Source organism: Schistocerca nitens, chromosome 2, assembly GCF_023898315.1.
Source record: "Schistocerca nitens isolate TAMUIC-IGC-003100 chromosome 2, iqSchNite1.1, whole genome shotgun sequence".
NCBI lineage: Eukaryota > Metazoa > Arthropoda > Insecta > Orthoptera > Acrididae > Schistocerca > Schistocerca nitens.
Genome location: NC_064615.1, coordinates 34,212,083 through 34,230,263, shown reverse-complemented (window position 1 = coordinate 34,230,263; position 18,181 = coordinate 34,212,083). Strand labels below are relative to the sequence as shown.

At 38.0% G+C, this 18,181-nt stretch overlaps 1 protein-coding gene across 3 annotated transcripts in view; it reads left to right on the top strand.

Annotated features, from left to right (window-relative positions):
- LOC126235695 (protein CLEC16A homolog) overlaps positions 1–18,181 on the top strand; it is a 264,873-nt gene that overhangs the window by 87,445 nt on the left and 159,247 nt on the right. For all 3 annotated transcript variants that reach the window (XM_049944445.1, XM_049944444.1, XM_049944446.1), the window contains exon 11: positions 13,857–13,979. In XM_049944445.1, coding sequence (XP_049800402.1) covers positions 13,857–13,979 — 123 coding nt within the window. The remainder of the gene's footprint in view (positions 1–13,856; positions 13,980–18,181) is intronic.

The window sequence follows — 18,181 nt, the reverse complement described above, 5'->3', positions numbered from 1 at the left end:
GCTGCCTAAACCTAATATTAAAGAGCCTACTAGCCTGCTCCATGTATTGCTTCAGGCAATCATCACATCTGATACGAGATGCCCCTGTAGCACTGTACTTTTGACAGGATGCACACTGTTTAAGTGTCGGTGCCTCTTTTACTTTGCGAGGGGTAGAAAAGGTGGGGTTTATGTATTTTGCTCTTAACTATTTTCCTAACTTTTCAGCAATTTTACCAAAATGTGATGCTCTGTGATAACTTGTGCTCTCTGCCAAATGGTCATCCGCTGTCACTAGCGTCATGGTATCTCCCATTGTCTCCTGAATGGCTTTACACCAAACTTATTTCTTTAAAATGATGTTTACAAGTTCCCCAACATATCAATTTATGTAAATGAAACCACTGCAATACCCTGCTGTGAGTCTGCACCGCCTGTGGGAGCTGTGATGCACAGTTTGAAACCCCTGCTCTAGAAGAATATGCCACAGGGCAGTAATGAGTGAATGTATGCAAAATATGATAGCAAGCCCATCTGCAGATCAACACAGTGAGAGAAATTTGTGTGTACGACACATTTATAACTGAGCTTTTTGATTAACTTAGTCACATATTGGTGCTAACTTAGTTTACTATCCATCAGGATGCCTAGGATCTTCACACCTGAAGCCTCATCCAGTGTGTGCCCATTGATCTTTAATTTAGATTTGTTTAAGTGTTTTTGATTGGTTTGGTATTCCACATGGGTCTTTTTAGCATTAAGGGTTAAGCTGTTTGTTGTGATCTAGTTGTAACCCTGTACCATTATTCTCTTGGCAGTGTCTGGTGTGGATGTGTTGTGTTACGAGCAAACATCGTAGTAACTGAAGAATACACCAGTTGTCCTAGGTAGATCATTTATGAATCATTGAATGTTGCAGGACATCATTTTTAGTGATTCCCTACTTCAATTTAGTCTCACTCCTGTTTCATCATGTGTTAATATGATCCTCTACTTTATTTTATTTGGTACATCTCCATCCATGCAAGTGGAATGCCTTTCACACCACACGAGGGGAGTACACTACATTAAAGCTAATCTCGTGGTGGACTAATTGTTAATTATTCATGTGTTATTGACATATTTCAATAAGATTTAGTAGTTACTAGCCCATCAGGGGATTATCTTCTGTATACAGACTCACATTATGTACATAAATTGACAATGTGGTTTCCTCTGTGGTTACAGTGAACTACTACACCAAGTGTCATGGTATGACATCACTTTATTTTACTGTGTTCTATTTTTGACATAATATGCGTAATTTCTCTTTTAACTTTCAAACTTGTTTGTCTTGTGGATCTGAAGATGACCAGTGATAGCCGAAGCTGGTCATTTCATATTGAATTTATATGTGATTGTTATGGAAAATAAATTATTTTGAAAACAAGCATTTGAACAATCACTGACATTTCCAGGATGACTGAAATATCATTTGTTCCAAAATATCATTTGGCTCACTGAATTTATTCATTTGATGTATTTAATATTTGCAGTTGGCACAATTTATTAATGATTGCTTACACCTGATGGATAAATGACACTGTGTAGTTCCAGTGTTTTTTTCCAGGGAATACTTTGTAGAAGAGGAAAATGTGTACAATAGTTTAGCTTAAAATAAATGGCCTCTTATATTCAGATCAGTGAGCTGTGAAGGAGACATTTGGGGAAAATGAAATTGATATTCATTCACCACTTGATAGTTCATACGCATTTTCATGATACAGTAACTATTTTTTCACAAGGACTGTAGGTTTAATCTTTCTGTCTTGTATCTCAGGTCTTTCAGACTATATAGTATATATGAAAAGTTAGTTGTAAGTCCAGGTTTATGGTTTTATCTATCCACTACTGAGCTTCATTCTTAGCTCTGTCTCTGTTAAAGGGTACCATCAAGTCATATTCACTGCCCACCTAAGCAAGTTTGTCATGTAGTGTTAATTATTCACAAACTTTCAGTGATGACATACTTAAGCAGCTACGTTGTTGAAAGATTTATCTTGAACTATCGGCAGTATGGATATAATCAGAGAAGTTGGAGTACAGAAAGGCTTCTACACAGATAAAATCCCTACAGCAGATTTGCTGTTGGTGTTTTTGGCTTTAAGGGATACTGGGGATTCTGTTATGTCATTTTTTCCACCATATGCAGTAAATGCACTGATGGCAATGCCGATGCTTGTGTTCTTTGCCACGGATGAGATTAAATTAAGCATCTCACAACTAGTAACAACACCAAAAATTTTTAAATAATTGAATCACTTTTGCTGTGCTACATATTTTAGTTCAGATCACCCAAGTTGGATGACTTGAAGCTGAAATGTATGATAAAACAGTTTTACAAGACTTTCATTGTGTTTCCCTAAGGCAGTATACCCGGTATGAATGACTTTTGGGTGCCACATGCAGTTATGTCCAAGAACTTTTTTTTCTGGCAACATCTTCAGTTGTTTTCCTTCATGCCTTTTTGCCTTATCACATGGGACTGTCTGAACTGTTTTTATTGTCCATTCTATTTCCCAAGTATAACATTGCCAAGCTCTTTCCTGTTTTGATACATATTTGTGATCAGACATTGTTGATGTCAGCAACATTTTAAAAAATCATTTTCAGTTTCATGTGTGTTCCAAGAAGTGTCATATACCATTTGCCTCATATGGCCATTTAAAAATATAAGGTAAACATAAATTTCATGGCTCATAATTTTGTGTGTCTCAGTGTGAAGAGAAATTTTGGTAAAGGCATTCATGCAGGGATCGATGTACTGAACAATGCAGTAAGCAATGCTTTATGGTAACCTAGTGTTGTAGTGTTTTCTCAGTTTGAATGTGACAAAAAGTAGTTCATAAAGTAATTAGGGATTGTGTAGCTGTAAGAATGTGGAGAGTAGATCTAGTACCACTAACTTGACAGATTTAACATCCAGAGATAAAAACATCAATTTTTTAAAGTATACCTTTTTATTTCAGACAGAACACAAAGGAAAAGTGTTGTGTATTGCTTTGAATACAAGAAGATTTAAATTATGTGCTGTAATGGCAGCAGTATTTGAGCGAAGAGAGATTTGTGTTGTTGTCATCTACATTCAGATGGTAATCTACAAACATGACATCAGAAATTATCATTTTACATTGAATCCCTCTTTCATAACAATTCGGGATAATTATGAAGTCCATGAAACACTTAAACGAATTGGTATAGATATATGGCTGAAAATAACATAACAGATGATACAGTGCATGAAAGAGACCCTCTCGTGCGCGCGCGCTCGTGTGTGTGTGTGTGTGTGTGTGTGTGTGTGTGTGTGTGTGTGTGTGAGCAAATTAATTTGGTAAACTGCCAACAGGGAGACTACCAACTATAGTTGCTGAAAATGGCGCCAGACTAGGCAGACAAAGCATTTTGTGTGCTGGAGTTTTTCTGTTGTCGGTCAGTAGTGAGTGTGCCAAGAGTATAGTGAAGTGGTACAAGAAATTGAAGGATGTTGGTTGTTTGTGTGATGCAAAACATTCAGGTTGATTGGGAATGTAAGAACAGACAATGGACTGTGTGTGTGTGGCATGATGCCATGAAGTCTCACAACTCTACCTTTCCCAAGCTAGTGCTGAATTGAAGATCCCACAGTCAAAATTGTACAAAATCCTTCGCAAGTTATTAAGAGTGAAACCATACAAATTGGAACTCCTGCAAGCCTTAAGCCATCACAATCGATTGTGCCACCTGCAGTTCTGGATCGATATCCAGAAACATTGTGGAAATAATGACTGCAAGCAAATTAATCTTTTGGGAAAGATCAGTCTATGCTACATATGAATGTGGAAGACAGAGAATCACATGCAACTGTCCAAAAAGTCAGTCTGTATAATTTTCTTCTTTGCTGAGAGATTTGTCAGTGGTATCAACTATCTTGACTTGCTGCAATTGTGGCTTATGCCCCAGCGTGAAGCTGATATCACCGATATCATCTTTGAGCAAAATGGTGCCCCACATTTAAAAAACAGTGTGTAATGTTACCTGAATGACACATTGTCATTTCAGTGGATAGGCCATGTTGTGGCCACTGTCTGATACTGCTTGAGTGGCACCATTGTCACCAGACTTGATGCCTTGCAGTTGTTTCTTGTGGTGTCCTATCAAGGAAGTTCTGCCTCTTCCAGATAACCTTGAAGACTTTTGACTCCGCATTGCAGTTGCTGTTTACCATCACTTCTTATATGCTGGATTGAGTATGGGAAGAACTGGGCAACCAGTCAGATGTGCATCATGTGACAAAATGTAGTCACACAGTACATTTATAGACAATGTAAAGAAAATTGTCTTTTACATACTGCATCATTTGTTACGTTATTCCTGATCATTTGTCATCTGTATTGGTGTTTTGAAATGTTTCTTGGACCTTATAATAGCTTGTACGTGTGTTCAATTATTGCCCCTTGTAACACATTATTTCAAGAATGGGAAGGAATACCTTCAGTACCAAGACATTTCATTACTGTTCCCTTGATAGCGGTTACATTAGGAAATCATCACACACAAACACAAACTTTTAGTTTCTCATTATAGTTATAGAGACTGGTGTGGCAGGTGGGTGGTGGAACTGAGGTGGCAGGTGTCAGGAAACCAGTGATCAGTGGAGTGGTGAGTGGATACATGATATAGGTCTGATGTATCATCATAAAAATATCATTGTTAAAACATTTATTGATTATTCATCAACTACAACAATTGTGATGATAACTTGGAGAGGCCAGCATCCCCTGGATGGAAGCAGTAGACGGCCATCTAAGAGATACGGTCATCAGCATGCAGTTCAGTGGCACACAGCATTGTACAGCTAGTGGGCTGATGATGCCATTGATCACCAAGGGTGCTGTCCACAGCAGCAGGCAGCCACTGCAGTGCAGACAAGGACATGCCTGGCAGCACATGAGAGAGCACACAGAGGCACGCTGAGTCATGCCGTGGACCTGATGTGTTTGAGATGACTCACAGAAGCAGCAGACGCAGGAACCAGGGAGTTCGCCCACACAAGTGAAGGTAGCTCAGCAGCTACACTACCCTGAGCTCAAACTATAGGCCATCAGGTGGCCAGTGAGTTGGAGGTTGCTAAGTCCACAGGGCAGGGTGAGCAGCAGGGTTGCAGGTAGCTCAGGGCATCTACTGGTGATGAAAGTCATGAAAAAGTAAAGAAAATGGTTATATGGTCATGAAAATAATGAAAAAATAATGACATTGAGTGGGAGGTCATTGCATATTTATTTATTGTGGTTCTAGAAGGTAGTGCAGGTTAGTGCTACCTCCAAAAGTCTTGTATCCTGCAGTCCATTTAATAAAAAATAACATATATAAAGGTTCACCAGTCATAGCTATGTATAAGTGAGTTGTATGTGCATTTGTGCAAGTCTTGTTAGCACGACACCACCTACTGCAGTTTGGAACAGAAGCAGATGGAGAAATTTTGAGGTGTGGCATTGTTAATGCAGGTCTATATGACGTCTGCACACATAGTGGAAATGTCGTGTGAACTGTAGCTCCGCCTCAGACACTGCAGCCATCTAATGTGTTGCTGGAGGAGTGTCATTTCGAGCAGCTGTTTCTTTAATTCTGTTCACTCCCTTTTCTATATAAATATCTTTAAGCTGCATCTTTTCTGGAAAGGCAACTTTGAAAAGATTAAGCATCATTTAGAAGACAAATTCCTTTGTCCAGAACTTGAGTTTCTTATATCATTATCAGTTCTTATCTAAATGTCAGTCAGATGACTCTCTCTTCCTCTTTTTATGCAAAGGTTTGTTCAGTTTAATGTGTAGAATTGCTTCTCAGTTCATAAATACAATTGTTATGGAAAAATTACTTGCTGTTTTTGTTGCCAAAGCATGTAATGTAAAACAAGTCATGTAGATATTGGAACTGGTGCCACTGCTGCAAGAACTATGCAGAAAACAATATTCTAATTTTCAAACATGAGTGCACAGGTATTTTGCAAAGCTTGTATCTAAAACTTGCTGAGAAGAGCCCTTTAAAATTAAAGATTTCAAAGGTGTTCATCACCTGAAATTATGCAGAGCTCCATTTTGAAAAACTCTCGAATGGTGATTGCATTGGAAGAATTTCTGTCAAAAATCATACGACTCCATCAACAGCTTATGTGATGAAGAGAGAGTATTTTAAACAACATGAAAAACAACTGAAACAGTTCAATCCTAAGGAGGACAGACTAGATCACTAGTTGATGAATTTACTATGCAGTGTGAAGCATAACTTTATCAAGTTCATACAGAAGCTGCTATGTATGTTTCATGGAAATATTGAGTTACAAGAGGCTTGTTGAAAACTTAGAAGATACGGTTGTTACAGAGAGAACTGTTTACAATGCAATACAATACAATTGCTATGTGGTTTACTTAATAGAGAGAAAGAACTGAATGTGGACATTACAAAATGAATGATACTGGCTGTGAAGAGAGTTTCATCAAAAAGAGTACAAGGCTTAAAAAAGTAGTAGTTTGATGAATATGAAGTGGCCAATCTCGTAAAGGAGAGCAGTTCAAGAAATAAGAGGCCAAAGATAAAAAAGGATTATTGTACGAAGAAGCTTGAACATTGAATCTTTAACTGTGAAATTTGACATAAATTTTGTATAGTCATACCCCATCATAGATGATAGTTGAATGTTTTTATAACATTTGATGAATTTTTTACTACAATTCACATGTTGTAACATTATTTGTGTTAACACGCAGTTTAGGTTACATAAGAGTTATTACATTCATCTTTCATGTCGCCTGGATTCCAGATTCATTAAAATAATGATTGTTTCATTGTATCAGGCACATGTTTGAGAGTTCATAAATTGAACCAAATAAGTAATGGAAAAGTCATGAATTGGATCTTCAGAAAATTAGTAGACACTCGGAGAAGCAGCAGCAGAGTCTGGAGGTGGAGACTTGTTGGTCCATATAGACTTGCAGTCCATCATATGTGCCCCCTCGGAGCTGTTGGCTGGCAGACTGCACTAGTTGTGACTAGAGATGTGGAGTATTTATGTGGGCTTATTTGCTAAAGCATTTGTTTCTATTATGTAAGCCATAACGGAACTGTGGCTCAGATGTGTAGCATTCAGGCCGTACGTGCTGCAACGGCTCTGCCTTTCTGGTGTATTAGTGCTGTTATGCCTGTGTTTCTCCTGCTTGGCAGTAGCATTTGGTAACTGTCGTGGTGCCTTGGGGACAGTACTTGTCATATAAACAGGAAGCCCCTGGTGTAACTTTGCCTGGCCAGCCAAACTGAGCTGCTTCCACAGGCTGTTGCATCAACAGTGGAAGGTGTCTCAATTTTACTCAGTCAAACCAGGTAAATTATTTGTGACACAAGGTAATTATTAAGTGCTGAGTCCTTAATGTGGAGAGAATGATGAAGCTCTATGAAGGCAGCAATTTCCTAAATAGCACCATATGTTTTACAGTAATGTTGTGTGGCATGTTGGCACATGTAGCAGTATACCATAACATTTCTGTTTGACATCACTGTGAAATTGCAATAGTTGTGAAACCCCAATGTCCTTGAGTAGTGGCCAGTGTGAACATTATGAATCCTGTGAGCCTAATACATAGTGCATCTCCAAGAAGAGAAGTGTTTCCATGCTTTTTTGCCAATTGTTGATTTTTTCATAACCGCTATAGACCAGAATTTATATCGGTTTTCTCCCTTTAATCCTGCTCTTGCCACGAAACTGAGAAATCTTTTCATATTCATAAATTTCATTCACTCTAACAGCACATACATCGGCATACTCTCAGTAGAGGAACTTGATTTTTGTGCCTAACTTCCATGGTTTTGTCTTTCCTTATATGTAGCAGTTCAGTAATTCACAAATACACTTTGTTAGAATTGTTCCTTCTCACTGACGAGGTTTAATCTGTTTATTGCTTAATCATAATCCATTCAGCAAATTACTTTTATTCAGGATGAAGAACGGACTCCATTTCCCCTTTGATTTGGATTTTGTGCATCTGTTAAGAGTAGTTCTCTACTGCAATAAACATTTTATTTCCCTGGGGCCATTTTATCAACCATTAAAACATGCTGAAATCTCCAACAGTGATGTCAGTTTGTGGGAAAATAAATTATTGGGTACCCTTTCATGTTTTCCATTAAGTGCTGTTAATCTGTCAAGTGATAGTACCATACATTTCTTAAATTTTAAATGTACTGTGTTTTAGTTGCTTTTATGTATAAGATTTCATTCCTGTAATATAAATAGTATAAACATAGGTGCTCTACCACAGAAGAAAATCATTTAATGTAGAAACTATAATTTCAGCATAGTAATTTAAAATAATTAAATATTTTATTGCTAGACTATATATTTGATATTATTTTAAGCACAATGCTTTTTTCTCTCCTTTCCATGCATCCATGGTATTGCATAGATGGTATGCAGTAATTGTAGATTTTTGTATTTTCATTATCTTGATCTTAAAATTTAGATTTCAATGAGAAAATTAGACTAGTGCACACTTTATTTTGAATCTTGTTAAACAACTCATTCACTATAAACACAGTTGGAAATAAGAATGACATTACACAACCATAAGTGGTTGTAAAGTTGTGTTATGGTATTTCCACCATAGTGATGTGTTTTGTGTTTAGATTTTACTTTTTGGACATTTATAACCAGAATTTGCAATGAGAACAGGGTCAGTTTAGAGATGTAGTACTTACAGAAGTACAGCTCTCTGTTTGAGTTCCACGGTGATTTACAGGGCAAGATCTCGCTGGGAATGTCTTCCTCTTTTGTGAGACTTGCCTAATCAACCTTGTCACTATAGGGTCAAAGATTTTAAGTTAAAATTGAACTGTAGTAAAGTTATAACTTTTTTATGTACACAAACTATTGGCAGAGACTTTAGTTAGGTAAAGACAGTGAACCTTTGGATTTGTTATGTCATGCTAAGTCAAATTGTCTTTTTAATGAAGTGTCATGCTTTAGCAGCTTAAAAATGCTGTACTTGTATTATCAATTATTCTAATATTCAAACAAAGAAGGGAAGTGAAACTGAGCTGACAAGATAAACCTTTTGTTCTTATAGATGGGTTGCCGTCAATAGCGTCATTAGCCTTCATCCCGTGTTATACTATGAGGTGGGGGTGGGAGTTACCTGGGATGTAGGTGCAGTCTAGTGATCCAGAACTGTGCTCCAACTAGCCTTTGATTTTGTTACAAAGGTGTTGGGTGTGTGCTAGCTCGTGCAGAACTTTCACACAGTTCTTCTCTTTAAGATATCTGAGCATAGACTCTACTCATAAACGTTTGTCATGTGTTAGCTCAATGCGGACTTTTTACTCATGAGAATAACACAGAGATGTTAGCATGGTGAAAGACTCCCACAGACACTATTTTGGGGCTGGGTGTTTTATGTAAATGTGCCATACGAATATATTGCAGTTTTAGGAACTACATTTTGGTTTGAAAAACAGCTAGGTTAGATTTTTCCAATGTGGATGAGCTGCATGTTATGGTAGTTATTTGGTTTGCAAAATTTATAGTTTAGGAAAATGCAAAAGATCATGGAACCACTTCATACATTTGTGTTGGCTATAACCCATTTATGAGTACAAGTGCCATTTTTAGATCTATAATTCTGAAGGTGGCAGGGGTAAAATACAGGGAGCGAAAAGCTATTTACAATTTGTACAGAAACCAGATGGCAGTTATAAGAGTCGAGGGGCACGAAAGGGAAGCAGTGGTTGGGATGGGAGTGAGACAGGGTTGTAGCCTCTCCCCGATGTTATTCAATCTGTATATTGAGCAAGCAGTGAAGGAAACAAAAGAAAAATTTGGAGTAGGTATTAAAATCCATGGAGAAGAAATAAAAACTTTGAAGTTCGCCAATGACATTGTAATTCTGTCAGAGACAGCAAAGGACTTGGAAGAGCAGTTGAACGGAATGGACAGTGTCATGAAAGGAGGGTATGAGATGAACATCAACAAAAGCAAAACGAGGATAATGGAATGTAGTCGAATTAAGTCGGGCGATGCTGAGGGAATTAGATTAGGAAATGAGTCACTTAAAGTAGTAAATGAGTTTTGCTATTTGGGGAGCAAAGTAACTGATGATGGTCGAAGTAGAGAGGATATAAAATGTAGACTGGCAATGGCAAGGAAAGCGTTTCTGAAGAAGAGAAATTTGTTAACATCGAGTATAGATTTAAGTGTCAGGAAGTCTTTTCTGAAAGTATTTGTATGGAGTGTAGCCATGTATGGAAGTGAAACATGGACGATAACTAGTTTGGACAAGAAGAGAATAGAAGCTTTTGAAATGTCGTGCTACAGGAGAATGCTGAAGATTAAATGGGTAGATCACGTAACTAATGAGGAGGTATTGAATAGGATTGGGGAGAGGAGAAGTTTGTGGCACAACTTAACTAGAAGAAGGGATCGGTTGGTAGGACATGTTCTGAGGCACCAAGGGATCACAAATTTAGTATTGGAGGGCAGCGTGGAGGGTAAAAATCGTAGAGAGAGACCAAGAGATGAATACACTAAACAGATTCAGAAGGATGTAGGTTGCAGTAGGTACTGGGAGATGAAGAAACTTGCACAGGATAGAGTAGCATGGAGAGCTGCATCAAACCAGTCTCAGGACTGAAGACCACAACAACAACAATAATTGATGCAAATTTATGCAAATGCTTCATTATTGGCTTAATTACTTAGTGAAAGTTGTCATCTGATTTGGAAGAAAATAGGTTAACACAAGTATAGCAATGAACAGGCTTAATGGTACAAATGGTGAAAGTAATTTTGGTTGTATTTGAACACTGATTACAATTATCTTTTATTATCTTCATAGAAATTTAAAGATGTTACTCCAAGATCCCACTGCCAATCTTTCTAATTTGTGATGTCAACATACGTGATTAGCTCAGTCAAAGTTCCCTACCTTGTTTTGTTAATAACTTTTAATCAGCACGGTTTTCAGGAAAATTAATTACACTAATGAAATCAGTGTACTGAACAGAAAAGCCTGAATAATGAATTCAAGTGAGGCAAAGTGTAATTAAAGTCCTGATGAATTTGAATATGTATTACACAAGCGTTTCTTAAAAGTTAAAACTGAGTAAAAAATTAAATATTTGTAGGGGTGTAACAAGAACAAATGGTTGGATCCAGTTTGTTCTGTTTCATGCTTATCATTACCAGCTAATGAAGACTATTCCGTGATGTAACAGCGATTGTGCTGAAGGTCGCGAATGGGAAATACATCCAGTCGAAAGGAACATGTATTGCAAGAATAACTAACACAGTAGACATGATGTTATTCTCGGATGGGACTTCTTGCAGGCATCACAAGCAGTCATGGACTGTGAAAGATCAGATCTCCAGATTGACAAAGCTGTTTCAGCAAACACTCATAACAAAGACTGCTCTGGGTGATTCTTTGACCATTGAAGATGTTGTCGACAAGACAAGTATGTCATCAGTTGAGATGCATAGTTCCATTGTGAAGCTTTTGTCAGTTGCAAAAAGTATGTTCCCAGATAATGCAATTGTTTGTTTATTGATGTCGCAAGTAGGGAATGGCGATAAAATAGGGAACTTCAGAAAAAATTGGTATTAGATGTAGTAAATGGGACTCTAATAGGCCGGTCGTTATGTTAAGTCATCAGATATAAACTACTCAAAATGACAGTTACTTTTCAAGTAACCATTTGAAGTGAAATGAGCATGTCAAAGGGGGGAGGGGGGGGGGATATGGGGAAGTCAGGTGAATCTTGTATTGCCAGAAAAGTACAAAGAAGTATATTTAAGTTGATGTAATGACACCACCATCAAGATTAAGTATCATCAGATACATCTGAAGAATGAAATTGGTTTGAGAAAGTAAAACATTTCCTATTACAAGTTACACTAAATTTTAATGAGAATAAACATGCATACATGGACAGATATGGCACCAGCTGCATGCGTTATTTTTATTCTGATGAATGAACAACATAATACTCCAATGTGAAAATTGCAACACTGTGAGTGTGTATATAACTGAAGTGAACTCTACATCACAGATAATGTTTACAGAGACAGTTTTGACATGCATCAGATGAAGTTCTAGTTCGGTCGATAGACGCATTTAAAAGTGAGAAAATAATTCGTAACGTTTGGAACTATTAGTTACATCCTCAAGGAGAAAAGACTGGTTGCTTGGGGAAGGTTAGAAAGAGATGCATGTCACTGGGGTGCAAGGAAGACACCTGTTGCAAGGATGATAAAGGGGAAAAAATATTTTTTGTTGTTGTTTGCTGTGTACCTGTCACACAAGTTGTGCCCTTCTCATTGTGGGGTCTGATTGACATGCCCCTCCTTTCCAAATTTTACCACTATTCCACCGCCCTCCCTTAGGAAAAAAACTAATAGTTCCAAAAGTTTCTCACTTTTAAATGTGTTGGTCGGCAGTACTGGATCTTAGCCTTATGAAGATAGGTATGGCCACCCTTTGTGTTTATTTGTAATGTTATAGTTTTCCCAAGTAAACTATCATTTTCATGAGATTACACACATTACAATATGCAAATGATTAGGAATGCAATTTGTATGCTATATCTGTCTCGGAGAATTCCAATTGGTGTGAAGTACACATGTGCTGCGATCACTGCCTCTAAATAACATTCAACAAAATGTGAAGTTTTGGATATGATCGTGTTTCGTCTCCCTTCACGTGGTTTGTCTACAAGTCAACATCGTATCAACAGTGGTTGCTAGAGGATTGTGATGAATGAGTTGCTAAGTCCACAGATGTTTGGCGAGAGAAGTTTATGTGAACATTCAGGCCTCAATTCGGGTAAATGCTATGATTTGCCACTTAGGGTGCTGGTGAGGGTGTTTGTGTACTCGTTACAGTCTGAGGAGTTCGTGGTTTCTAGACAGTGTGAGGCTGATGCACTGGCAAACATGCCACCAGTCCAGTGAATAACAAGTGGATTGATTCATCAATACAGAGAGGTTCATATCCTTTCTGGTGCTCCAGCATCTAGCCAACACTGTGGACAAGGCTGTTAAATCCGTTATAGCCATGCGAACAAGGAGGTGTTTCCTACATTCTGTGATCACACTGTGTAGTCTAGTTATGGCTCCTCACCACACACAGTTGTCTTCTATCTACTGCTTCCACAATGCATCACTGCCATAGCAGTATGTACTGTGCAACCCATTTCCAAGATACCAATAATTGTGGGCTGTTTGACCTCAAGTCATAGGTTGATGAGTTGTTGTTGTAGCACTTATCTTTCTAGTCATGCAAAAAAGGGGTTCTACATTTACACAGTCTGATACATGAACCCCTTTTTGCTGTGTAACACATTCTTTAAATTTTGCTTCACTCCTACCATTCTTTCTGGGTGTTGTAATTTCCACAAATGTGTTTGAATATATTGCACATAAAATCTACAATTTCATTCATCATATTTTTGTTGTAAAATTGCATCTTGTTATACTTTTTCAGCACTGAATGCTAAAGCTGATTTTCAGCATTTTTGTGATGCTCAGCATTTTTGTCAATTTTGTCTTTGCCTAGAATTTTACTTATCTGCTTAAGTATTAATTTCTCCAAGGACAGAATTCGTTCTTTATGAAGCATGGAAAAATATTTGTGCTACAACTTTATTGTGTGCATGTTGTTAGACATTTATCTAGAAAATTGTATGTCAATTCAGTATTACATATTTGATAAAAATAATTTTTCGTGTAATTGCTGCGTAGAGTGAGATAAGTCTCTTCCAACTTTGTCTTGATTTTTTGTTCTCTTTTTCTCCACTGCAGTATACTGTCCTTTTTTCAGGTGTAAATGAAGAACTTATTGACACGGTTCTGCTTCCTTCAGAGAAGCCAGAAACTCGACACTGGTACAATGTTCTTCTAGTTGAGAAGCTCATTAAAATTATATCACAAGCATGCCAGTCAAGTGAGTAACATTTTATTTTTTAAAGATTAATGTTAGATTTTAAATAAGAGACCACACAGACAGTGCTGATCTAAATCATCTACTAGAAGAAAGATCTTGAATTATTTGAATGCAAAAAAGAGAATGAGAACAATGTGGCTTGAATGTTAAACTGTTGATTAATAATGAATGTTTCACATTACAGTTGACAGATAATTATTCTTATCTCTGCTGATACAAAGATTGGTACTTTTGAGGGGGGAAAAAGAAAATGAAAAAAACCCTAATAAACAATGTAATTGGTAATGAGCTGCTCAAAGCAAAAGTTGTCCGCAGCTCGTGGTCTTGCGGTCGCACCCTCACTTCCCGAGCACGGGGTCCCAGGTTCGATTCCCGGCGGGGTCAGGGATTTTCCCCTGCCTCGAGATGACTGGGTGTTTGTGTTGTCCTCATCATTTCATCATCATTCATGAAAAGTGTCGAGATTGGGCTGAGAAAAGGTTGGGAATTTGTACGGGCACTGATAACCGCGCAGTTGAGCGCCCCACAAACCAAACATTATCATCTTCATCAAAACAAAAGTTCTATCTTCAGGAGAATCAGAAGACAAAAATAATGTGGAGAGAGATGATTGGCTGCAGATGGGTGATAGAGGAAAAGGAAACATTATTGTTACTGAAGAGCTGGGAGCTCTCAAAACTTGAGCTCTCACATCATCCATGCTGTCAGACAGTTGTGTGTTACTGCCTTTTGTATATTTTGTTTGATTTCTGTACTTCCCTCTCTTTGATCACTTTCCATTATGATGGGCTGCTGATTTGTACACTAACCATTTTTTTTTGTATTGTAAATATTATTTGTATGATTGTGTTGTACATGTCCAGTTTCTGTTTTTAGTCATACAGCTATGTTTATTCGAGTTTTTACAGTGATTAGACCTACCCTTTTCTCTTCACTTTCTCTGAAGACTATACATCTATGTATTTTCAAAAACTTCATTTGCATTGTTTTGTATGTTACTTTCTATGTTCCAAGTGAATATTATTTATATATTGCACCTTGGCCTTTAGAAATTATAGCTTATTTAAACAACCATTTACAGAACTCTAGTTGTTTCCTGTATTTAGCAGCAAGGGAACCTCAAGAAGGAAGTTACACATTATTATGGCAGACCCAGTAACTTTTATTGAAAGCTGTGCTACACTTCATAGTAACACTGGTATTTTTCAACATAATCACCAAGCCTCTGACCAAGCGAGGTGGCGCAGTGGTTAGCACACTGGACTCTCATTCGGGAGGACGACGGTTCAATCCCGTCTCCGGCCATCCTGATTTAGGTTTTCCGTGATTTCCCTAAATCGTTTCAGGCAAATGCCGGGATGGTTCCTTTGAAAGGGCATGGCCGATTTCCTTCCCAATCCTTCCTTAACCCGAGCTTGCGCTCCATCTCTAATGACCTCGTTGTCGACGGGACGTTAAACACTAAACACCACCACCACCACCACCACCAAGTCTCTGAACACTGTGGTCAAAACATTCTACCAGTCATTACCGTACCGGGTTAGCCGAGCGGTCTAAGGCGCTGCAGTCATGGACTGTGCGGCTGGTCCCGGCGAAGGTTCGAGTCCTCCCTCGTGTGTGTGTGTGTGTGTGTGTGTGTGTGTGTGTGTGTGTGTCCTTAGGATAATTTAGATTAAGTAGTGTGTAAGCTTAGGGACTGACGACCTTTAGCAGTTAAGTCCCATAAGATTTCACACACATTTGAACATTTTTTGAACCAGTCATTTAATTTGTAGCATCACACATGTCTGTGTGTCCTCAATCAGATTGCTGGTACCATTTCACTATGGCTGTATGAAATGTGACATTTGGTTCATATACCCCCCAGAATAACATGGTGAATCTATGAGCAATTTATACATTTTGCTCACATGAATTGTACTATCCTACGTAACTGAACTTTGAATTGTGTTGCACCTGTTATCCATACTGCAGCAGAACTTTCTCTGCAGGAAACTGGAAACATATACTCTCTTCTGACAATGTGCCACTCTTGTTGCACAGTGGCCTTAGCATGGGACAACATGTGTAGCTTACTTTCTGAAGTCCCTACATGTATGTCATGATACTGGTTTAACAGTTCTTGTTGTTGGGAGAAAGAGAGAGAGAGAGAGAGAGAGAGAGAGAGAGAGAGAGAGAGAGAGACACTTGCTTAACCCTACCTTCATATTCGAGAAGAGAGAATTTTTTGTAACAGGTCATCTGAGACTAATGGCTGTTCACTACAGGATTCATATAACAGTACATTTTACCTTAATATTATAGCTACAGTGCTTACTGTCACAGTGCCAGCACTGAAAAGTTATTAATATCAAACATTAAAGCCTTTCTGCTCTTTAATAATAATTGCAGTTTTTCTGTCCCAGTCTGCATGGTTAGAATGCAGTTTATGATCACTCATACCGATGCTGAAGCAGAGACTAGTGGAGAAGCAGAGACTAGTGGAACGAACAGGCAGTTCTTGTGGTCGATGGTCGTGGATATCACAAAGTGACTGGCTAGGTGTAAGCAAAGTCCAGAGAGCAGCAAAAGATCTCATGAGTAGGTGCGAAACAGTCCAGGAAGCAACCTGAATTGAAAAATATGAACATGGGCATGGGCAATCACTCTATCAGTGGCTTGTGCCGAAGGCATCAGATAATAATGCTGAGGAACTTGGGCACTACTGCAGGGTCGCAACATTTACTGGTGCTCTTGCATCAGTGGACAGGCCCATGGGAGTGTGCTGCAACTGCACTACAAAATCTGAGTATTTCTGACTTTGCCTCTAAATCTGCACTCAGGATTAGATTACATTTACTTTCATTCCAATTGATCTGTAGTGAGGAGGTCCTATAGGATGTAGAATATGTCAGAAAAACAATAATACATGACAAATATTTACAACTCAAATAAATAAGCTAATGTACCGTCCACAGGTCTCAAGTGTTATGATAGTCATTTTATTTATTTATTTCTTAATGAACACTATATGAAAGGATCATTTTGCAACACTCATTTACTAAGATCACATTAATGCACTGAATTTAATTTTTTTTTAAAAAAAGTTTTTATTTATTTATAACGTAATAAACATATGATTGAACTACTACAATACTTATTTAAAATGAACACATTACTGCACTGAAATGGTGCAGAAGTCAAGATTGTACTGCGCGCGCGCGCGCACACACACACACACACACACACACACACACACACACACACACACACACACACAGTTGGTTCTACTGAGAAATTCATGAGTGGAGTAGGAGTTGGCCACCAATAAATTCCTTTAGGCTTCTCTTAAACTGAGTTTCATTGGTTGTTAAGCTTTTTATGCTTGCTGATAAGTTATTGAAAGTGTGTGTTCCTGAATGATGCACACCTTTTTGTACATGAGTAAGTGACTTTAAATCCTTGTGAAGATTATTCGTGTTTCTAGTATTGATTCCATGAATTGAGCTGTTGGTTTGAAAAAGTGATACATTTTTAATGACAAATTTCATTAAGGAATAAATATATTGAGAAGCAGTAGTTAGTATCCCTAGTTCCCTAAACAGGCCTCTGCAGGATGCTCTTGAGTTCACACCACATGTAACTCTTATTGCATGTTTTTGTGTCCAGTAAACTTTAGGTTGGCTTGATGAATTACCCCAAAAGATAATCCCATATGACATTATGGAGTGAAAGTAAGCATAGTATGCCAGCTTTTTCATTTTTAAATCCCCTATGTCTGACAAAATTCATGTTGCAAATAGAGATTTGTTTAGATGTTTCAGCATTTCTGTGGTGTGCTCCTCCCAGTTGAATTTATCATCAAGCTGTAAGCTCATGAATTTAACACTGTCCACTTCTTCTGTCTGCTTGTCATCATACGTTAGGCATATACTCATGGGACACCCCTTACAAGCTCTGAACTGCATGTATCGTGTTTTTTCAAAGTTAAGTGACAAAGAATTGGCTAGGAACCAGTGATTAATGTCCACAAATATTTTATTAGCCGATCTTTCTAAGACTGCACTCGATTTGCTATTTATTCCAATGTTTATATCATTGGCAAATAAAACAAACTTGGCATCTGGTTATGTTACTGATGAAAGGTCATTGATATACACAGGAAAAAGTAAGGGCCCTAAGATGGAACCTTGTGGGACCCCACATGTAATTAGTTCCCAGTT